Source organism: Sorex fumeus, unplaced genomic scaffold (assembly GCF_029834395.1).
Source record: "Sorex fumeus unplaced genomic scaffold, SorFum_2.1 ptg000035l, whole genome shotgun sequence".
Classification (NCBI taxonomy): domain Eukaryota; kingdom Metazoa; phylum Chordata; class Mammalia; order Eulipotyphla; family Soricidae; genus Sorex; species Sorex fumeus.
Window position 1 is genome coordinate 13009582 of NW_026606092.1, and position 24270 is coordinate 13033851.

Here is a 24270-nt window from a genome sequence, read left to right on the forward strand (position 1 = left end):
ATCTATCAGCTAATATACAATAATAATTGCCTTGATATTGGTGACAGTATATTCAAGGATGTGGTAGTAGCCCATTCTTTGCCAACCAGCTCATTCCCTAAAATGCTATGGTGGAGTTGCTTGCAAGGAATGAAAGCAAAAGAGATTTTTTAAAAAAGTACTTATGAACATACTGTTATTCAGAGTCTTTCATGTTGAACTTTGATAAAGTTGGGATAAGAGTGTATGACTTCAACACTGCACATCTGCATCAAGATCTGAACCTGCCACCTGCCACCCATAACATCTGCATGATGCTCAGATGTGTTAAGCAAACCCTGCTCATCATTACCAGATGGAAACAGGAAGTTAAAGACTGCCAGTGGCACAGTTGCCACATCTAAACATCCCACCACACTGATTGCTACAGTAAAAGGACATCATAGTATCACTGTATCACTGTCATCCCGTTGATCTTCGATTTACTCAAGCGGGAGCCAGTAACATCTCTATTCCTTCCCAACCCTGAGATTTTAACAGCCTCTTGTTGTGGAACTTTAATCTAAGAGAATCCAGTAGTTAGTTCGGAAAAGGGAGAGACACTTAAATGGAGGAGTGACCTCCCTCTCCTGTACCATATGAGCGTCTGCTTGTTTGATTCCCATTAGTTGGTCAAAATATTGGAAAGACAATTTTATCTGCTCAGAGCTGAAAACAACATTCTCTGCCCTAAGCTTCCATAACATTTGAGCGTTCTTGCGCTCACATTCCTGTACAGTTTCCGCTTTGGAATAAACTCCCTCTCCCTCTACATCCAGACTCCTATATATATCTTTCTCCTGGCACTTAGCACAGTGCCTCATTTAGAGTAATAGGCTCAAGAAATGTTGTTTAGATAAATCGAGTGACAATTGAATCAGTGAGACCACAGTCACTAGAGAGACATCCCATCCTTGACATTTTTTTTTTTCGTTTTGGGTCACACCCGATGATGCTCAGGAGTTTCCTCTGATTCTGCATTCAGGAATCACTCCTGGCAGTATTGAAGGACCATATGGGATTCCGGGGATCAAACCCAGTTCAACCACATGGGCAAATGCCCTACCCACTGTACTATTGCTCTGGCCCTCTTGTGAAGTTCTCAAAAGAATTGTTTCTCATTGGCCTTCTGAAATCCAATGTCTTTATGCCTATGCCCTTGTCTCTCTTCCTGCTCTCAGAATGTCTACAAAGCTGACCTGGAGTGGCTCCGAGGCATTGGCTGGATCCCCTTGGATTCTGTGGACTATGTGAGGGTTACTAAGAACCAGGAAATGGTCAATCAGGTATGTAAGTCTGTTCTTTAGGGATGGCCTTCTTACTATGCAAGGAGAGGTATCTTACTGGGGAAGACATTTAATCATCTCTATTTATTTGCAGATAAAATATAAGAAAGATGCTCTTGACAACTATCCTAACTTTACAAGTGTGGTAGATCCTCCAGAAATTGTATTGGCCAAGATGAACTCAGTCAATCAGAGTGATGTAAGTTTTCTGTGTGTATAATGGGACATATAAACTGGGTCACTAGGTGTCTGTCTTTGAATCAATTTGCTCAGTGCCTGATAATTGTTCATAAGAAAGTATGTATATGACTTATAAAATTATCTTTGTTGTGGTGTCTTTAAACACTAGTAGGTTATCTACTTTATCTACTTTTAAATAATATCTGTATTCTTATCCAAATAATTCTATTATTTAGTGAAAGTGGCTAAAAGTCAACCAGTTTTAATATTTAAATTTGACTGATTATTAATTTTTAGTAATGAAACATTTTGGGTTTTTTCTCTTCTTAGGTAAAATATAAAGAAACATTCAATAAAGAATTAAAGGGAAAGTATATATTTTCTCCTGATACACCACATATCACCCACTCCAAAGACATGGGGAAGCTCTACAGTACCGTAAGTTCTATTTCATGTGTTCCCCAACTCAGCTCCCAATCTTAAGTCTTGACTGTATTTGTATGCATGACTGATTCTGTGAACAAATAGACTTAGAAGGACATCTACTATTTTTGTAATATTTAGTCTCGTTTATCATAAGTAGGATATACATAATTTAGAGTTAGCATTTGTTCAACTGGTATTTTTGAGCTCCTGTGATTACCAGGCATTATCTGAGGCACCAAGGAGCTAAAGCCTATGGTACAGGACCTTCAGGGGACCATACACGTGGGAGAGACATACTTCCAATCAATGGAGAGTTAACCTAGGAAGTGCAACAGCAATTCTGGGCACACACAAAACTCTAACTCTCCACAGAGAAAAGAGAAGAAAGACAAGTCTCTCACTAATAATTATGTTCATATTTCTCCAGCCACAGAACGAAAGATGTTCTGTCCAAATTTTAATTCAGTTCACTTAAAGGATGCTGTGAGTGTGTGTGTCTGTGTGTGTCTCTGTTTGTGTAGTATGCATGTGTGTATGCCAAAGGGAGGTAAGCAATCTTTAGTGATTTTATATCTATGTATGTAAATTTGGTTCCACTTTTATAAAAGCTGTCAATATAGTTAAACACTATAAAGTAATGCCTTGGTGTACAAATTTAATTTGAAACCAGTCACATGACTCTGCCCTTCTTTTAGAAACACTCATAGCTCTCAATATCTGTTTAAACCTCACCTTTAAACAGAAATATTTTACCTTGATTTTCACAGTTTTTAGTGATGTCTGAAAAAAATTTGGATGTAAAGTTTCACTGACACATATTTCTTTGTTCTAGATACTGTATAAAGGGGCATGGGAGGGAAACAAGGCTTATGGTTACACCTTGGATGAACGCTATATTCCCATTGTTGGAGCTAAACATGCTGACTATGTGAACAGTGAGGTGAGTAGACCATTTTCTCTCATAGATTTAAGAGTCTTTCTTGGGGGATAAGAGTCTGGTTAGGAAACCTTGGTGATTCTCAATGTTGTGTGCATTTCACAGCTGAAATATAAGGAGACCTATGAGAAGCAGAAGGGTCACTACCTGGCTGGAAAAGAAATCAGTGAGTTTCCTGGTGTGGTCCACTCTCTGGATTTCCAAAAGATGAGGAGTGCGGTAAGCAAAATGTACACTTAACAGAAGATTTGCACATGTGTATAATTGTGTCTGCTTATTAATGATGTGTTTTGGAGTTCAAGGTTGGATGGAGTTAGGATGGTGAAGAATGAGTTAGTCTTGAGACAGCTGAGACAGAAGCCCGTGTGCTTCTGAGTGCTATGGGGTTTTTCCTTCCTTCCTCCCTTCTCTACTACCAGAACCCAGAGGGCTTTGTCCTTGCAAGAAGGAGAAACAACCAGGTCACTAATTATACTGTGTTAGTAAAAGATTGGGGAATTCTGGCTGAAGAGAGAGTAAAATGGTCAGGGCATTTACTTTGCGTTCCGCCAAACTGGACTAGCTCCGTGGCACTTCATTATGGTTCTCTGAGCTCCACCAAGAGTGATTCCTGAGTACAGAGCCAGGAGTAAGCCCTGAGCATTGCCGGGCATGGCCCCAAAACAAACCAACAAAACTTCTAATAACAACCAAAACATATATTGGAATCCAATATATTGGAAGATTAATTTTTGTTTACTCGAGCGGGCCCAGTAACGTCTCCATTGGAGACTTTGTTGTTACTGTGTCTGGCATATCAAATACTCTCGGTAGCTTGCCGGGCTCTCCGAGAGGGGCAGAGGAATCGAACTCGGGTCGGTCATGTTGGCCGCTTGTAAGGCGAACGCCCTACCCGCTGTGCTGTTTGTTTGTTTGTTTTTGCTTTTTGGGTCACACCCAGCGATGCACAGGGGTTACTCCTGGGTAATGCATTCAGGAATTACTCCTGGCAGTGCTCAGGGGACCATATGAGATGCTTGGAATTGAACCTGAGTTCAAACGCCTTACCCGCTGTGCTATTGCTCCAGCCCAGGAGATTAATTTTTTTAAAAAAGATTTTGTTCAAGTATGATTTTTCAAACCTAAGTTTACTCTGAAGGCACTGATCTTTTTGATTGTAGAAATAAGATTCTGAAAATGATCAATAGAAACAATTTACATTTTCTTTTTTTTTTTATGTGTGTCTTTAAAAACTCTTTTTCTTTTCTGACTTTTTAGTTAAACTACAGAAAAGATTATGAGGACACCAAAGCAAATGTTCATATCCCCAATGACATGATGAATCACGTGCTAGCTAAAAAGTGCCAGTACATCCTCAGTGACCTGGAGTACCGTCACTACTTCCATCAGTGGACATCTCTCCCGGAAGAACCCAACGTTATCCGGGCCCGCAATGCACAGGAGATCTTGAGCGATGTAAGATGGCATTTCTGTAACTTGCTTCACCAGCCCTACTCCGTCCTCTATGCTTCTGTTTTCTTGTATTCATGAACCTTCTGCTTTTCAACACAAAATAGCACAAGTAACCACGTTTGTGTTGATTCGTGTTAGACTCCTCTCTGAGTCATGAGACACCTTTGTTAAACATTTCATCTGTTCACTGCTAGCCCTAGCTTTTGGCATCCTCCTGAGCTCCCTAAAACTAGGGTGCTAAATATCATCCAGCAGTTGAGAGGTCCACCTGCTAACTGCTTTGTTAGCGCTTGACTGGGACCAAGGGCTGGTAGGAAATTATGAACAAATTCATTTTAGTATCAGTCACCTTTCACTTTTTACTCTTGCAGAATGTATATAAAGATGACTTGAATTGGTTGAAAGGTATTGGATGCTACGTTTGGGATACACCCCAGATTCTCCATGCCAAGAAGTCATACGACCTACAGAGTCAGGTGAGCAATCTTCTGAGAAGAACCAGATCATGCTAGGTTAAGGAATTCCATGGTGCTAGCAAGTGATAGCAAGGATGTCCATGATCGGTTAGAGAAAAAACTAAAACAGTGCACGATTTAGCAGAAACAGAAACCAATAAAAACTCTCCTGGGGGACTGGAGAGATAGTACGGTGGGCAGGGTCCATGCCTTGCACATGACCTTCCCAGAGTCAATCCCTAGGCACCTCATATGATCCTGAGACTCTCTAGGAGTGAGTCTTGAACAAAGATCCAGGAGTAATCCCTGAATACATCCAGGTGTGGCCAGAAAAACAACAACAAATAAATAAAAACTCCTCTGGTTTTTAAAAGCATGTTCTGATCCTTTTTTAGTTTGAGTCTCTCCTGGAGGTTTAGACATTAACATAAAGTTCTCTGAGAGGGATTCAGTAGTGAACTTCCAAGCATTTATTCCTTAGTTGATCAGATTAACTTGCAGAGTCAATTTGAGTATACACTTTAACCATAGCTAATTAGGTTTGAAGTGTTTTTTTTTAAAGACATTTGGAAAATCTCCCATAGAATTTCAACTCTGATGGGGTAGAATATTGGAATGCCTGACTGGGGTTTCAGAATTCTTGCTATCAAAGATGATCCCTGTGTAGAAAAACAATAAACTGAAGGGACCTGGCAAAGTTCCAGGTCCTGCTCTTGATCAAGAGAAATTCTTATTGTAGACAGCCATCCAGTTTTCAGGAGTACGGAATGATAGTCTGTATTAGGATTAAAGTGGAAGCCAGAAGTAAATAAATAAATAAATAAATGTTCACTAAGTTTAAAAAATTACTGAAGCTGTATTTCACCATTACTGTGACTTTTTCTTTTCCTCACAGATACAATATACAGCAGCCAGCAAAGAAAATCTACCTAATTACAATCTGGTAACAGACACCCCAGTGTATGTGACTGCTCATCAGAGTGGCATTAATGCCAGTGAGGTGCGTTTTCCTTGTACTTCTCTGTTGAGACAAATCATTATTGTCCTTAGATAATTTTAATATAAACTTTCTTCTTGTTGTTGTTGTCTGTAGGTAAAATATAAAGAAAACTATCATCGGATTAAGGACAAATACACCACAATTGTAGACACAGTGGATCATGACAGAACCAAGAGCCTGAAGGATCTTTATAGCAGTGTGAGTTGTTTTCTCTCTTATCCTTGAGCTGCTTTCTCCCCCTTCAGAGATAATAAAACAAGAAAATGAAAAGGCATTGGACCCAGAGGTTGTATAAGGTTTTCCCTGGACCTTTACTTTCCTACTTTATCTCATAAATCCTCCTTATTATAACTAAGTATGACCCTGTTGAATATAGCACTATTTCTAACACAGTCAACATAAGTTCAGCAATTTCTTTCTCAGTGCTTATAGGACCACTGAAGCACTTCTCCGGTTGACCCTAAACATGTCCTTCTCTGCCTTCTTCAGTGGTCAGTGCCTTACCGACTAACAATGGCATTTTTTACTCCTCTTCAATTGTTAATTTAACAAACACTTTAAAAACTTAAAGATAACTTTAGACTTGCAAGAAGATTGTGGGCTGGAATGATAGCACAAGGCCGACCCAGGGTTTGATTCCTCCGTCACTCTCAGAGAGCCCGGCAAGCTATGGAGAGTATTCTGCCCACACGGCAGAGCCTGGCAAGCTCCCCGTGGCATATTCGAAATGCCAAAAGCAGTAACAAGTCTCACAATGGAGACGTTACTGGTGCCCACTCGAGCAAATCAATGAACAATGGGAGGACAGTGCTACAGTGCAGTGCTACAGGAAGGTTGCAGGAACAGTACAGAGAATTACCATATACTTGTCTCTGTTAGTGTGATTCTCAAAACTAAGAAATTATGAGCTAGAGCAATAGTACAGTGGGTAGGGCGCATGCCTTGCACGTGACTGACCTGGGTTCAATCCCTGGTATTCCATATGATCCCCCAAGCCCACCAGGAGTGATTTTTCCTCTCACATTTTTAAACATCCATTCGTAGATCTTGCTGGCCACAATCATTACCATGGAATACTTGACTGGTGGCTTTCCCTATTCTTTTCAAATTTATTCACTGGGATTCTTCTGTAAAAATACGACTGACCTTTCTCTGTTGTTTGTTTATGTCAATATGACTCAGATATCCTGTGGGATAGAGTCTAATGCTAGTATTTTGTAACTCAGATTGTTTTAGCTTTTGTCATAGGGCTTCTTTGTCACATGGTTCCTTTGGCATGCCTTATCATTATAGTTTTGAGCACTTCTTTTATGATACTACAGGACTTATTTAATCTAAACTTATCTTGTATTTTCCTTCTTGCAAACCACTTCACCAAGCAACCTTGATTTGTGTGTTGGAGAATGCTCTTTCAAAACCAAAACCTAAGCACTAAATGTACTCATTGCTACTGGGGTATCACATGCTAGATGAACCTCAAAGTAAACAGAGCTTAGTAATATATATACACACACATGTTAAATATATATATATACACACACGTATAGGAAGTATAATCTGTATCAATATTTATTTCTGTATTTATTCAACTCTCATACATTCATACTGATAACCTCAAATGTAGATTCAGCACCATTGAGTTCATTTGAGCGTTCTTTCTTCCCCTATTGTTTTCAATTTTTACATCTATTTTTCCTTATCAATAAATTTTTTTAATTATTCAGTCTCATTTGTACATAAAGCATTTTCAGAGTTGCTAACTCCATACCTCTATAAGAAATAAATGTACTAGCTAGAGTACATTTTGTATTTGTGGTTATTTTTGTCTCTAGTCTTAGAGTATCCAATCAAATATCATTTTCCAAAACAAATTAGTTGTTTTCTTCTCCATCTCCTTCAGTATAGCCTTCAATGCATTTATAATGTAATTATACTTATTTGTTAGGGGTTGTTTTCCATTTTGGCCCTCTCCTCAATGCTAGCTCATTCTTTGTTTTCATTTATACAATGTAAATCAGACTTTTTGTTGTATTTAGAAGTATGACCTTTAAAAAATGCATAGTATTGCCACCACAATCAAAATGTAGAAAAAGTCTTTATATTCCCCCTAATTTCCCTCTTTCTGCCTTTCTTTCCTTTGTCATCTACCGAGGTATTTTTGGCCCTCGTACTTATACTTTCCAGAATGTCATGTAAGTTGAATTACACAATAGCCAATATGAACTTATTTATTATGCACATTTGTGTATAGATCAGCAATTTTCTCTGTTTCAGATGATACTGCACTGCATGGATACACCACAGCCTCTTTTCCATTCACAGTTGAAGGATGTCTGAGTTGTTTTTCTGATTTTGACAATTAGAAATAAAACTGTTAAGCATGTTTGCTTATAGGTTTTTTGTGGGAACACAAATATGTAGGGAACATGAATACATAAGAGTGGTAGCATTCTGGAGTTCCCACTAGCACTAAAAGAAAGGGTAGGAATAAATAATAGAATTTTTTAAAATGTTAGTGGTTTTCATTTCCCATAAATTCCTAGGCTGATGGGGAATAAATAGAATAGACATCCGAAAGTCTGATAACTATCCAACTGTGATAAGTACTGTGGTAGTGAACAAAATAATGGGCTGTGAAATTATGGTAGTGGCATTAAGCCACTTATTTACTTAGGTGTATTTAGACCCTGCTGAGTGGCACCAGAGAGTTTTTTAAGAAGGGAAAAAATGCAAAGGGAAAAATCCATTCTCCAGAAACCAATTAGCCTGCATTTTTCTGATATCACAAAAATATTTCTTGCCCCTGCAGAACCTGTACAAGGAAGCGTGGGATAAGGTGAAAGCCACCAGCTATGTCCTGCCTCCCACTACGGTCTCCCTGACCCATGCCAAGAACCAGAAGGATCTATCCAGCATTGTAAGTCATATAACCTTCTCATGCACTTCTGCCCACCTTTGCTTCCACAGGTACTTCTGGCTAAGTGCTTATTACCCAGAAGCTCCCCCAAGTTTGTGCAGGAGTGTACCAATAAGTACTTTCAGACTTTCACTTATCACCAAGTCTGTGTGGTTTTTTCTTCCTGCCAAGGGCCCTGAAGTCTACAATCACAAATTTGCAGGAAAGACCCAGATGTAGCCCTTGAGATGCATATCTGCACAGGGCTGGGTAAACATACCCTGGAACAGCCCCAGGATAGGGTATCCCAACACAGTTGAAAACCTACAATATTAAGTGGGAATTCTAAGGCAGATCCCACTGTCCGTGACAGTGGGGGTCATCCAATCATGAATGTGTTCAGTTGAAACAAGAAATACTGAGCCACGGGAAGAAAAAAAATGCCTCCACAATTCAAACCCTTATTCTAGGGTCAGCACTACTGCGTTTTAGCCAGAAGTGAAAAGAAGAAAAAATAGAACTTAGAATTTTTTTTTTTTTTTGCTTTTTCGGTCACACCTAGCGATGCACAGGGACTTCCCGGCTCTTCACTCAGGAATTACTCCTGGCGGTGCTCCGAGGAACATATGGAATACTGGGAATTGAACCCGGGGTTGGCCGCGTGCAAGGCAAATGCCCTACCCTCTGTGCTATCGCTCCAGTCCCAGAGCTTCTTTTTCAATAGACTTATCCATATAAATCCCATGATTTGGAATAAAAAATTCACAAGAGAATGACAGTTTTTATACCATTTTCAAATAGATGATTAAAAAGTATATAATCATGCTATAGTTGTAAACATAAAACCTTTTAAACCTTTTCAGTTCTACTTAAAATTTTCCTTTTCAAAGTAAAATAGTTTTATTTAGAGAAATATGATAACAGAGAGAGAGAATTACATGCTTATGTGTTCAGGAGAGAACATGTTTATATGCTCTGGAAAACATAAAAGAGAGTCTTGAAATTTATTTTAAGAAATAAATTTTATTAGGTATAGGCATTAAACTTTTTTCATTGTCTAAGTCAATGATGATTAGAGGGATTGGTCAGTATAGCAGATATGTGCTGAAAGTAGATAAAGGACCAAACATGATGGTATCTCAGTATCTATATTGAAAACCATAATGCCCAAAAGTAGAGAGAGAGTAAGAAGGAAACTGTCTGTCAGAGAGGCAGGGGTTGGGCCTAGTTGGGGTTGGCGGGAGGGATACTGAGAACACTGGTGGTGGAAAATGTACACTGGTCCCCCCCCCCCGATGGATGTTTGATCATTTTATGATTGAAACTCAATCATGAAAGCTTTGTTACTATATCTCGCAGTGATTCAATAAATAAATAAATAAATAAGAATTTTTCATTGTAGGGAGGCAAAGAGATAATACAAGGGTTCTGGTGCTTGTCTTGTCCAGCTGACCCTGAGTTGAACTCTGGAACACATATCTTCATATAGTCTTCTGAGCCTTGGCAGAAGTTGCCCCTGAGCATAGAATCAGAATCAGGACTAAGCTCTGAGCATAGCCAGATGAGGACCAAAATCAACAGCAAAAATAGAATAGAATAAAATAAAATCCCCAGTGATCTTTATCGCAGTTCCACTTAAAATAGTTCTCTTTCAGAATCAATTGAAACTTTTACCGATTAACTATAAACAGTTTATATATTTTAGAGTAGGTGTTTCTTTAACCATTTTTGTCTTTAGCTTTGTAAAAATCACTATCCTCCATAATACATTTGTTTCATATAACCTGTCAACACACATCCATGCTCACAAGTAAGGTTTCTGTGTGTTCTGCCTGAGATAAATGTTTTACAGAAGACGACTTCTGCTATATAAAGTTAATGAACTCAAATATTTTATAATCTATTTATTTAAATGAGAGCCAAAGTTTGGGAGACAGCTCAGAGGTCATTCCTAGTATCGCATTCCTCTGAGCACTGCTGCTGTGGCCCTGGGGAGCACTAATAATGCTGGTCCAGCTGGTCTAGCATCACTGGGAGTTCCTCCCAGACCCCTAACCTCTGATGGCTTCAAATAATTTTTTCTAAAAAATAGGGTTCGAGAAATAGTACAGCAGGTAAGGTGTTTGCCTTGCATACAGCCAACCCAACATCAAACACCAGTACCAAATATGGTCCCTGAGCACCACCAGGAATGATCCCTGAGCACAAAACAAGAGTAAGCCCTGAGCACCTTCAGATAAACAAATACAACCTATTGAACCTATTGAAACAAATACACCTAGTGAACCTATTTCATTTCCTTCTAATGGGCCTAAAGACATTATTAGTCCATATTAGAATTAACTTCATTTCTACCTGAAGAGTAAAACTAATTTTCATGATATTCACTGGACCCAACTCTCATCAGAAGATTACAAGCAGACTAGCCCAAGGGAGCAAAATTTTTCTTTGGGAAGAGATTATTTTATAGATAGGAGTTAGAAGGTTGTCAGAATATTTTACAGTAAATTGTTATTGGAACAAGGTGAGACATAGAGAAATAAATCTTGTAAGAGGAGGATTCCAAGTGCAATTTATTTTTAAAAAACTATCCTTAAGGTGTCAGAGCAATACAGCTGGTAGAACATTTTGCCTTGCACACAGCTGACCTGGGTTTGATCCCTGGCAGCTCTTTGATCTTCTGAGCACCACAAGGAGTAATTCCTGAGTGCAGGGTCAGGAGTAATCCCTGAGCATCACCAGGTGTGACCCAAAAAGAAAATGTACCCTTGAATACTATCTTCTTTATAATTGAATACTATCTTCTTTATAATTGAGGGGCAATTTATATGTAAAAAAACATGTAAACTAATATTCTAGAACACTCTGATGGAAATTTTGGTTGGTTTCCAGTCAGTGAAAATTCTTCACTGACAGTTTCACACAAATATTATTGTCATCAACTTCTTTCCTAAGATGTAGGCCTCTTAAGTTGTGAGGCAATTGTTTTATATTGTGCTAGGAGTTTGGATCTCAGTCTCCAGGTTCATCAAACCATGGAACATTAATTGATAGACAGTATGGCTTATGAACTCAAAGTAAGGGATAAGAAATATGACTCAAAAATATTAAACTAAATTTAATTTTAAAACTTTCATTTCATTTCATTTCATCATCCTGTTATTCGTCGATTGCCTCAAGCAAGCCCCAGAAATGTCTCTTTCATCCTAGCCCTGAGATTATATTCAAGGCTCTTTAGGAGAATGAGACCCATCATTGTTACTGGTATTTGGCATATATGGTACGCCACGGGGAGTTTGCCAGACTCTGCCCTGCGGGCAGGCTGCATTCCATAGCCTGCAAGTTTGTCCAAAGTAGGAATGAGATAATAAGATGTCATAAAAAGATGTCCTGATAAGATGTCGCGTGGCCGCGAAAGCGGGCGCGGTTCCGGGAGCTGGATTTTATAGTCTCTGAGTCTTGGCCATTGATGGGATTACACGGCACCAGGGGGCCAGGTGGTGGGTGTGACCCCCGCCTACTGGAATTTGGAGGATCTGGGTGGAGGATGCTCGACTCCAACCCGAGTAGGCTTGGAGTTCTCAGCCCCGGAACCCGCGTGGATTTGTCCCTCTGCCAGTACCTTCATGTGTGCGGAGAGTGGTCTCAGCATGGTGGTGGCTGGTCCTGGAGGTCTTTGGCTGCCGGAACCCTGGTCGAGGCAGGGAGGAAAGAGGGACAAATCCACGCGGGTTCCGGGGCCGAGATCTCCAAGCCTACTCGGATTGGAGTCGAGCATCCTCCACCCAGATCCTCCAAATTCCAGTAGGCGGGGGTCACACCCACCACCTGGCCCCCTGGGGCCGTGTAATCCCATCAACAGCCAAGACTCAGAGACTATAAAATCCAGTTCCTGGACGAGAACAGTGCAGTCTTCTGCCCCTGCACCTGGCTGTTCCTCGCCGGGGCCCCTTGGAGGGGAGCGGGTTGAGCTTTCCTTTTAAAACTTAAAATTTAAAAATAGAAATATGGCTTAGCAGTTGAGTATACACCTTGAATGCATAAGACTTGGATTCAGTTCTTGACGCCACAGGAAAATAAAAGCAAAAGTATTAGCACTCCCCTTCAATCCTTAAAATTTACTTTTTTCATAGAAGTTAGTTTATATTATATTTTTTTAAAGGTTGAAACAAATTCAAGCACCATGTCTGACATCAGTTTTGTCAGTAGTTGAAAACAAATACATTTTTTAAATTTTTTTTTGCTTTTTTTTATTATTATTAGTGAAACACCATGAAGTACAGTTGTAGATTTACAATTTTTTGTGCTTGGGTTTCGATTATACAATGATCAAATACCCATCCCTCCACCAGTGCCCATTTTCCACCACCATGGATAATATCCCTCCCACCCCCATCCCTCCCATCCCACCCTGCCTCTGTGGCAGGGCATTCCCCTTGTGTTCTCTCTCTCCTATTGGGTGTTGTGGTCTGCAAAAGAGGCTTTGAGTGGCAAACATGTTCAGTCCATAGTCTACTTTCAACATGCATCCCCCCTCCTGGGAGGATCCTCCAAACACCCTTTATTTGGTGCTTCCTTCTCTATCTGAGCTGCCCTTTCCCATAGAATGTCCGGCTGGCCTCTAAGGTATGGAGTAATCCTCCTGGTGCTGATCTCAGCTATTCTTGGGTATTAATCTCATATTTTGTTACTTTATATTCCCCAGATGAATGCAATCTTTCTATGTCTATCCCTCTCTTTCTGACTCATTTCGCTTAGCATGATACTTTCCATGTTGTACCACTTGCATATAAATTTCATGACTTCATCTTTTCTAACAGCTACATAGTACTCCATTGTGTAGATGTACCAAAGTTTCTTTAACCAGTTACCTGTTCTTGGGCACTCAGGTTTCTTCCAGTTTCTGGCTATTGTAAAGAGTGCTGCAATGAACAAACAAGTGCAGATGTCACTTCGACTATACATTTTTGCCTCTCTGGGATATATTCCCAGGAGTGGTATTGCTGGGTCAAATGGGAGCTCAATTTCTAATTTTTTGAGAATCGTCCATACTGTTTTCCAGAAGGGCTGAACCAGTGGACATTCCCACCAACAGTGAAGGAGTGTCCCTTTCTCGCCACATCCGCGCTAGCATCGGTTGCTTTTGTTCTTTTGGATGTGGGCCAGTCTCTGAGGTGTGAGATGGTATCTCATTGTGGGAAAACATTTTTGAACATATTTGTTGTCTCTGTTTATGGTTAAGAAAAGTAAAGCTGGACTGAAGCGATAGCACAGCAGATAGGGTGTTTGCCTTGCACGCGGCCGACCTGGGTTCGATTCCCACATCCCATATGGTTACCCGAGCACCACCAGGAGTAATTTCTGAGAGTATGAGCCAGGCGTAACCCCTGTGCATTGCCAGGTGTGACACAAAAAGCAAAAAAAAAAAAGGAAAGAAAAATAAAGCCATAATCACAAAGAGGCCACTTAAAAATTACATGATCTTTTGAGACCTTGCAGTCCACTGCAACATAGATAAAACTAGAGGATATGTTAAACTAAGTGAGTCAGATGAAGGACAGACACCAGATCATCTCACTCCTTGGTGGTATAGAGAGACACAAAAAGAGAGTATACAATGTCAAAGGATGACAGACCCTTGGCCTTGGATTACAAAACAGAATATCAGGCAGTAGGGGGAGAAGAAGAGGAGGAAAACTAGACAAGCAAGAAGTGACATTAAAACAGTGGTGAGGGTAAAAGGCATTTTAGTGGTGCTGATGGTGCAGTAACTTTTTACATGAAACCCATAAACATTAACACTATTGTAGTAATGTTACCTAATTACACTTAAAAAATCATTGGCATAATCTTTAAAATAAATTTTTTGCAGTAGCAATAGAAGTGCTAAGATTGGTTTTGAATTCTTAAGCATTTACATAACTAGTTGTCTACCATTTCAAAAGTACTTTCAGATAGAGTGTAGTTTTTTAACTTTTTTTTATTGAATTACCATGAGGTACAGTTACAAAGGTTTCATGTTTGAGTTTCAGTCATACAGTGATCGAACACCCATCCCTCCACCAGTGCACATTTTCTACCACCAATGACTCCAATATCACCCTAACCCTCCCCCTGTCTCTATGGCAATTTCCCCCATACCCTCTCTAGATAAGGTCTGATTTAATCCCAGGGTAACTCTGCAATAGCTTCTGGGACCTTAGCTCTACGTCTGTGCACAAATAAGAAACAAACTCAGAGAAGTGATCACCCCAGTTAGCTGGATCCTATAATCAGGTCCTTCCCATTAAGATTCCTGCTCTTTTAACCATGTTTATCCATTACTCTCCAAATGAAGTCTTTGCCTTTTTGCTTTCTCTCTTTAGAACAAATATCGGGAAGAATACGAGAAGTTCAAAGCTCTTTATACTTTACCAAAAAGTGTTGAAGATGACCCAAATACAGCACGATGCCTTCGAGTCGGCAAATATAACATTGATGTAAGTAATCTCAAAGGCCTACTGGGGTTGAAACCAGGTGAAGTAACCCCAAATCGTGAATCAGCATGGTTTAAATTAGAAGGTATATCTGTGAAGAAACTATCATCGTTGCAGTGCATACTGCTTTTCTCACCATCAATAGAAAGTGCCAGAAAATCTGCCAGGGAATAGCCCCAGGTGAACAGTCCTGAAGCAGGGATGCTGCAAGGGATTAAGAAAAGAGACAGAAGTGAGAGAAAAAGTGTGAGGTCAGAGGGCTCACAGTCTTGTGGACTGAAAGTCCCGACTATCCTCTACAAACAGTATTTATTCCTTCGAACCAATAATCATTAAAAGAACAATATTTGGAGCCAGAGTGATGGTTAAGTGGGTAGGGTGTTTGCTTTGCATGGGACAGACCTGGATTTGATCCCCAGCATCCCAGTGCCCTGAGTGCCGCCAGGAGTAATTCCTGAGTGCAAAGGACAGGAGTAACCCCTGTGCATCGCTGGGTGTGACCCCCCCCCCCCCCCCCGCAAAAAAAAAAAGGAGCAATACTCTTTGGTCAGGTGCGTAACAATCTTAATCTCTGTGGGTTAGATTGTTACATATCTGAGAGCTTTAGTTTATCAGGATAAACATAAATGTAAAGGGCTTTTACAAGGAGAAATTCTTCCAGGAGAGGAACCAGAGATCGAGCTGACAAGACCCCTCCCAGGGTCAGCATTCCAGGACAGTATTCCATATCTGGACCCCAGCAATGTGGATTCTGGTTCCCAACACACACTCTGCTCATGGCTGACTATGAAAGTTGATTAGCTACCTTAATTTTCTTGGTATAGAGGGCTGGAGCGATAGCACAGCGGTAGGGCGCTGGCCTTGCACGCAGCCAACATGGCCGACCCGAGTTCGATTCCTCCGCCCCTCTCGGAGAGCCCGGCAAGCTACCGAGAGTATCTCGCCCACATGGCAGAGCCTGGCAAGCCACCCGTGATGTATTCGATATGCCAAACACAGTAACAACAAAATCTCCAATGGAGACGTTACTGGGCCCGCTCGAGCAAATCGATGAACAATGGGAGGGCCTTTACCTTTACCTTTAGAGTTGATCCCCTGTGCCATTTCCCATCTAACTGCCATGTTATTTTTCACTTCCCAGCGCCTGTACAGGTCAGTGTATGAACAGAACAAGATGAAAATCCACATGGTGCCTGACATGGTGGAGATGGTCACTGCTAAGGATACTCAGAAGAAAGTCAGTGAGGTTGATTACCGCCTACACCTCCATGAGTGGATTTGCCACCCTGACTTGCAAATCAATGATCATGTCAGGAGAGTCACAGATCAGATCAGTGATGTAAGTCTGTTGCTTGAAAGTATGCCCCCTCCTTAGCCCCCTCTCCCCCCCTCCCCGGTGCTGACCCCTCACAGGAAGCTGACTCACTTCTTCCTTCCTCAGCCTATTTCCATGGTTAATCTCCATTTTCTTCATGAGTCTGACTGCTTGCCAGACCTGTCCCTTAGAAGCAAGGCTTTTATTGCCTTTGCATTCATGGCATCAGTGACTTCCAAATTTTTTGTTTTGCTTTGTTTTTTGGGTCACAGCCAGCGATGCTCTGGGGTTACTCCTGGCTCTTTCTCAGGAATACTCCTGGTGGTGCTTACGGGCCATATAGAATGCTGGAGATTGAGCCTGGGACAGCCACATGAAAGGCAAATGCCCTACCTGCTATACTATTGCTCCGGCCCCAAGTGACCTTCATTCATCTTGGACCCAGAAGTGCCCAGGGTCTTTGGTGTTAAAGTGATGGTCCAATTTTTCTTTTCTCACCCTTTCCATCTGTTGCAATCTTCTAGATTGTGTACAAGGACGACCTCAACTGGCTCAAAGGCATTGGTTGCTACGTGTGGGACACTCCTGAAATTCTCCATGCAAAGCATGCTTATGATCTGCGTAATGATGTGAGTTTTCCTTGTTTTTTTTTTGTCCCTTTGCTTTTTTGTTTGTTTGTTTGTTTTTGCTTAATATCATTCTTTGTCTATGGAATCTAAGTCCCTACATATGGTAAGTAGAGACATAGTCACTGGTCAGATGTGTCTTAAACAATCTTGAGGATGGATGAGCTGGAGAAAGATGTCAGGGAACAGCGAGCAGCCATTTCTTCGAAGTGCACCTTTTTCCATTTCTTAGAAGAGGTTGGGTGCATTCAGGATGGTGTGGCTATAGACTCCATTTCTTACAAATGCATTATGTTAAAACAAATGCCATTTCTTAGGAAGGCATTCCTGTTTTTCCTTGTAAGAGATGCAATACCCACCAGTGAAGTGAGGAAGGGAAAAGAGACAGCCTCAAGAAGCAAATTAATTGCTTCCTTCTCTACCCATCTTGATCACTTGGGGAAGTGCCTGGGAAATCTAGGACTGATGAAATCCGCAATGAAGCTCTGTAGGATATAGACCTCGAATCTCACCAGCCCAATGAGACAGCCAGCAAGCTGCACCTGAGTTCACTTGTTCCATTTGTTGGCATGAGAAATGATGTATATTTGGCATGATTTCTCGAGAAATCATGGACTCAGACTGAAGCAAGAATTGTTCTTTGCGGGAAAGGAAAGTGAGTCCTAGACCTTACCCAGGCTTTTCAGGTCTGGCACCTTTCCTCACAGAAAAGAATTTCAGGAGGAAAGGACTAGTGAAGTAAAACAAGTTAATCGAGAACTAAAGGGAGGGACCTCTAGAGGGAGGGAGATAAAAAAGCACAGGCTTCTTCAGAGTACCAAAAATAAGTACACACCCAAGCATGGACATGTGGACCATCTCTCCCAGAGTGGGAAAAATGCACCTGAAAGCAATGAAGTCCATTTCTCAGACAGATGTGGGTCTTTGAGGAAAAGCCGAGAAAGTCCACATCTCAAGAGGACATGGGGAAAGTGCTCGCCTCTCTCTCTACCAAGTTAGTTTATACAGAGTTTTCCTAAACGACCCCCACCACAGTCCATTGCTAGGGTGGTTGCCAAAAGGGAGATTTTGGAGCAGTTGATGGACTTTTGATGTTCTTAGCACAACTTTTATTCCAGCAATGGAGTCTCTCCTCCAATGGATATGGCTACCTCTCAGGAGCCATCCTTGTAACTAGCCTGGAATTCTGCATCTCAGTCATTTTCTGGGCTCCTAAAATGGTTTCTTGGGGTCAAAGGTTTTTATGCCATTGGGCTGGTTCAGGTTCTAGACAATGTTTTTCCCAACTTGCTATACCAGGGCCACCCCCCCCCCATCTTTCTGTCTGCAACTCTATCAGTGTGCACAAACTGTCCTGTTATACTCTGCCGAAGGGACCCTGGCTGTTCAGTTTGGTTTATTTGAGGTAAATGAATGAGCATGTGATTCTGGTATAGGAAAATCTCATTTGCGGAGAATTTGTAATGTTATAGACAGAATCTATTTGTAAGAAGAGGCATATCATCAGCAAATTAATAGTGTAATCAAGACTTGAGAAAGAAAGTTCAACTAGGCTAGAAGAGCCTCTGCCAAGCCTCCTAGCAGACTCTAGAAGCTCCTTGTGATCCTAAGCATTAATTACACTGATTGCCATAAAATTCAAACACATCCTATTCTGTTGAGTAAATGCTAATGAATGTAAATGCCTGGAGTTCAGAATCAAGCTGTGCAAAGCAGAGTCTGCTGCCTGATAAGGAGTTACTGACACTCTTGCTTTCTCTGCACAGATCAAGTACAAAGCTCATGTTCAGAAGACAAGGAATGACTACAACCTGGTCACCGACACCCCACTGTATGTGCAGGCTGTCAAAAGCGGAAAGCAATTCAGTGATGTGAGTGTATTGCTATTAAATTCACAATAAATACGCAATACAGCAATAAAGTGTGTCCAGGGGAGGGGCTTCTTGGGCAGGAGTAGCAAAGCAAAACCAAGGTTGGGCAGTCCTGTTCCTTTTCCACCTGGAAGCCCAAGCTAGTGTCCTTGAGAGCACTTAGGATCCTGCTCTTGCCTCTAACTTGGAATGCACTCCAAGAGTTCCCTTGAGCGGAGTTGTGAGCCTCTTAAAGCTATGGAATTCTGGGTGTTTTAAAGCGTGTAGGGTTGAGTTTTTGTTTCCAGAGTGCTGGTTTCTGCCTCCCTGTCTAGGTCTTCTAATAAACGAGAACAAATGAGATGGGATTCAGAGATGTCCTCAGAGACCAGACTCTCCTGCACATCATCTCTGAATATGGGTCACATAATCCCTCTGTGCCTCCGTACCTTCCCATGTACCACGGGGCAGGAGTCTGTTAGCAGCCACTGTGTGCCCAGACTCAGACCAGGACAGACAGGAAGGGACTGATCTGTAGTAACCTCAATGGTTAGTGAATCCCTGTTCTATCCTCCTAGGGAAGAAAGCTTGGAAGCCTATTATTTAGACTCAGAGTGGTTTAACCACCCATTGTTCTCTTGCCTGAGCCAGACCTTTCATTTCCTTTTCAGCATGAGGTCCACACGCTGACTCTGATCTCATTGGACAAGACACAGTAACATGGCAGATATAGTTTTGGAGGCAATAATTTTGTTTTTGTCTCCCAAGCAGGGCTCAAGTGGCACTGGGCCCCTCTGGAGGATGCTGGACCCCACTGTGTGGGCCTGATACTTCGACACTCTGACACAGAGGTGCTGGGATTACCAGGACCACTGTGACAGTCTCTGGGGTGTCTTCTTTGTGCTTTTGTTTTATGGTGCCAGGATGAAGCCTAGGGTCTTACACAGATGAGGAATGTACTCTATCCCCAAGTTCCACCCCCCCCCCCCCGCAGACTGTCTTTTTACTATAAGAAAGACATGGGTCTCCACATAACTTGGCATTTTGCTGACAATTTCAAAGCAACTCCCTTTGCCTTTCTTTGCACCCAGGCTGTCTACCACTATGACTATGTGAACAGTGTCAGAGGCAAAGTGGCTCCAACGACGAAAACTGTGGATCTAGACCGGGCTCTTCACGCATACAAGCTGCAGAGTGAGGTGAGAACTGACAGAATGCTGGCACAGAGAGCTCCAGGACACAGCCAACTTCAGGGCCAGTCCAAGGCCTCTGGAGATGTGACCCTGACTTGAACACTGTTAGCTTGAGCTCATGCAGTTTTATTTGTGTGAGTTGCATTTACCTTGCACATGGCTGGCCCTGGTTCAATCCCCAGCACCCCATATGGTCCCCCAAGTACCGCCAGAAGTAATTCCTGAGTGCATGAGCAAGGAGTAACCCCCAAGCATTTCTGAGTGTGACTCAAAAAGAAAAAAAAAAACACTAGAAATTGCTGCTGCCAGATTTTAGAAAAGAAGAAAACTGGATTCCACTCATGCTTTAATATCCATATTGTCACCTGGTGCTGCCACTTTGATCTTTGCTTTAATGCTACCCTGCTATATTGAACATTTTTTAAAATGCTTGTTTATTTAAAAAAAATATTTGAAATACTGTTCTTATGTCTCTAGTTTCCCTGAATGACAGATAAAGATGCTTAGACAGAAACTTTCTGCCACAGCCAGGAGCTGAGCATCTATTTCTCAGCCCAGCCTACAGCCACATGCTTTTTTTATGAGGGAGGGGGAATCCTGTGATGAGGACTGCCTCCGCCACTCATGATGCCTTAAATATAATCCAAGGGGGTGAATGGTCAAGGTTTTTCTTGATCACCAGTTTTCTCTACATCCTTGCAGTGCAATGTACACTCAGCTAGGTGCTTGCTCAGAAGCACAGAAAGATTCATTCCTGTGGGTTCCTTCACATTTTGCTCTCTTTTTCCAAAACAATAGGTTGAGCACTCCCTGATACTGGGGGTTTAATTTTTCCTTCAGATTGAGCCAGGGAACATTAATACATTAAATATCTGATGGAAAGCTGTGTGAGCTGTACAGGATTGGTTTCCCTGGGGTCAGCTCATTCATGCAGATGTCATTTAACTTTCTCTTTTGTGTTCTGGCAGAATCTGTACCGAGGAGCTGGCCTGCGCTCCCTGCCCACTGGATATAGACTTCCTGTTGACACCCCTCATTTCAAACATATCCAGGATACCCGATACATGAGCAGTTATGTAAGTAGCCTCCTCCCCATGAAGATGGGGTCAGAATTGGGCTGGGGGACACCTGCACACATTAAGAGCCCAATCTCATTCCGTCAGTCACACCCTGAAGTTTCAGTGTGATTAAAATAAACGGGAGGAGAGACCTCATTTTCCAGAGATAATATGGAATTAGTCAGCAGTGCTTGGGAAGCCATCAGGCTTAAGAGCATCCCAAAATATCCCATCATATACTGAAATTGCAATTTTTTTCTTTTTCTTCTTCTTCTTTTTTTTTTTGGTTATTTTGAGAGGTGTGTGTGTGTGTGTGTGTGTGTGTGTGTGTGTGTGTGTGTGTAGCAAAGTAGTTTTTTTAATAGTACAGTGGGTAGGGTGTTTGCCTTGCAAACCACCAATACAGGTCCAATCTCCAGAATCCCATATGGTCCTCCCAGAACCTCCAAGAGTAATTTCTGGGTACAGAGCCAGGAGTAACCCATGAGTATCACTAGGTGTGACCCCCCAAACAAAACAAACTAAAAATAAATAAAATCGTTTTATTGAAACTTATTTAGAAAGATATGATGCTAAATCAAACCTTAGGAATTACTTTGGTAGTTAATAAAACCAGATCTAGAAAGGACTAATATTTAGTGTTATCTTGATGAAAGTCTGTATAGGGATGTTTGAAACCTACTAGATAACCTATAATTTTAGCTCCATCATGGGGAATAAATTAGAAAATGCAAAAAAAAAGCAACAATATTTGAAGACTGCTTGAGTGACTTTGGGAACTGATCTTTAAAAAAGATATATTAGATTTTTCTCTTTGTGACTCTACTTTGGGAGCCATACTATTGGGTCACAGGCTCTGCAAGGCCATCAGGCTTGATTCCCAGATTCTGAAGGGCAACCTCAAAAGGTTTTTGATTTAGCATCTAAATTTTGTTCTTTTTATTTTTTTCTCTAGTTATTGGTTAAAGAGTCAATTTCAAATGCAAACGCCCTCATTCATTTGCAAAATAGAGATCTGCTCTTTGCTTACAAATCAGTGGTCTCTCTACTTACTTTTTCAGTTCAAGTACAAAGAAGCTTATGAACACATCAAGGCAAATGGATATACACTTGGACCCAATGATGTTCCATTTGTCAATGTCCGAAGGGTCAACAATGTGACCAGCGAGGTACTGTGTTTTCCCATTGGGACTGGGGGGAAGTGGGTTTCAAAGACCATTGTGTCGTTTGAGGAACATTAAGAATTAATTCTTCTCATCAGAAAATGTACACATCAGCAAGGAGTAAAAGGTTCTTATACTCACCATTTTGATGCTGGCATTCCACATCAAGCTCTTCTCTATTTACAATTGCCACTGTGAACTGCAAGTCCATTATCATGCAAATTGATTCCTTCTTTGGCCATTCTATTCAAACATCTTGAATAACCCGTGCATTTTCCTTCAGATTTGAGACCCTGGTTTTCTACGGGACTGTTTGTGTTTTTAATTTTGTCATTCAACCCAAGATTTCGTACTTAGAATTATTCCCTAAATAAGATTAAAATTTTCATCTAAGAGCAATCATTTTCTGTATCCTAATCCTTGTGGCACTTTATGTGAAATTTGTTGATTCACCCATAGCTCTTTCTCATCCTTCATTAAACACCTGGAATTTTTCCCTCCAAATAGAGACTGTATCGACAATTATATCACAAACTGAAAGACAAGATTCATACCACCCCCGACACTCCTGAAATCCGCCAAGTCAAGAAGACACAAGAGGCTGTCAGTGAGGTGGGTATTTTCTTGAGGAAGAAACCACAGTGTGGAACTGGGTATATATGTCAAGCACTTGATCTCTGACACATGTGTTTTTGGACGTGCTTCTTTGCAGCTGATCTACAAATCAGACTTCTTCAAGATGCAAGGCCACATGATCTCACTGCCATACACACCACATGTGCTCCATTGTCGCTATGTGGGAGACATCACCAGTGACGTAAGTGTCTGTAGGAGTTTTGTGGGGACTCTCACCCTGAGGTAGGCTTCCCTTGAGCAGTCTGTGGTCTTGGAACAGTCCTTTCTAATAAGTTCTTCTAAACTGAGTGTACGACTTGGAAATGAAAGTAGGACCCTGCATTTCTCCCACTTTTAAAACAATTGGTAAGAGGACTGCTTGGGTGATACAAGAATAATACTGTTCACTGCTCTCCCTTCAACATTGACCCTCTAAGCTCTGCTGTTACAATTTTGCATCTTCGATCTGCTCATTTTTGAGCAACCTTCTGCTGCTGTCTTTTACCTCCTTTTCCTAAAAGACCATTCTCAGACCTGGGAGGTAGCCCAAAAAAATGGCCTCTATGATTTGTGTGAAGGATTTCTGGGTTCAGACCCCAGTGATTAGGATTCCCCTGAGGAGTAGCCCTGAGAACCGCTAGGTGTGACCACAAAACCAAGAGTAAAAGACTACTCCTTTCAAGGCTGGGGAGATATACAGGGATTGTGACACATGCCTTACTTGTGCCTGACCTGAATTCAATCCCTAGTAGCACATGAACTCCCAAGCATGATAGCCCTGGAGGTGCCTGACCACCAAATAGGTGCTCTTAGTGGTTTCTGGGGGCTGGAGCGATAGCACAGCGGTAGGGCATTTGCCTTGTATGCAGCCAGCCTGGCCGAGCTGGGTTCAATTCCTCTGCCCCTCCAGAGAGCCTGACAAGCTACCAAGAGTATCTTGCCCGCAAGGCAAATCCTGCCAAGCTACCCGTGACATATTTAATATGCCAAACACAGTAACAACAAGTCTCACAAGTCTCAAAATGGAGATGTTACTGGTCCTGCTCAAGCAAATCGATGAACAACAGAAGGACAGTGCTACAGTGCTACAGTGGTTTCTGGAAAAAGCCAGAGCAGCAAAGCATCCTACAGTGCTCACACTGAACCATTAGCCTAGTTGAACTAGTGTTATTGGGAGTGGCCTGTGGATCCCCCTGAGCACTGCTTAGGAATCACTGCTCCCCCACCCCTCTGCAAATAAATTCCCTTCAATACTTTTCTCCCATGATATAGTAGTAGTGTTCTCTCGTCATCTCAGGGTTAGAGATTTGAATTAACAAACTAT

At 41.5% G+C, this 24270-nt stretch overlaps 1 protein-coding gene across 1 annotated transcript in view; it reads left to right on the forward strand.

Moving 5' to 3' along the window:
• The window catches only part of NEB (nebulin), a 234600-nt gene that overhangs the window by 156534 nt on the left and 53796 nt on the right, over positions 1–24270 (forward strand). Inside the window, exons 99-117 of the mRNA XM_056117623.1 lie at positions 1200–1304; positions 1399–1503; positions 1815–1922; positions 2743–2850; positions 2953–3066; positions 4105–4302; positions 4671–4775; positions 5650–5754; positions 5848–5952; positions 8564–8671; positions 15016–15129; positions 16268–16465; positions 16966–17070; positions 18834–18938; positions 20009–20116; positions 21079–21186; positions 22230–22337; positions 22839–22943; positions 23044–23148. Of these exons, the coding sequence (XP_055973598.1) occupies positions 1200–1304; positions 1399–1503; positions 1815–1922; positions 2743–2850; positions 2953–3066; positions 4105–4302; positions 4671–4775; positions 5650–5754; positions 5848–5952; positions 8564–8671; positions 15016–15129; positions 16268–16465; positions 16966–17070; positions 18834–18938; positions 20009–20116; positions 21079–21186; positions 22230–22337; positions 22839–22943; positions 23044–23148 (2217 nt within the window). The remainder of the gene's footprint in view (positions 1–1199; positions 1305–1398; positions 1504–1814; positions 1923–2742; positions 2851–2952; positions 3067–4104; positions 4303–4670; positions 4776–5649; positions 5755–5847; positions 5953–8563; positions 8672–15015; positions 15130–16267; positions 16466–16965; positions 17071–18833; positions 18939–20008; positions 20117–21078; positions 21187–22229; positions 22338–22838; positions 22944–23043; positions 23149–24270) is intronic.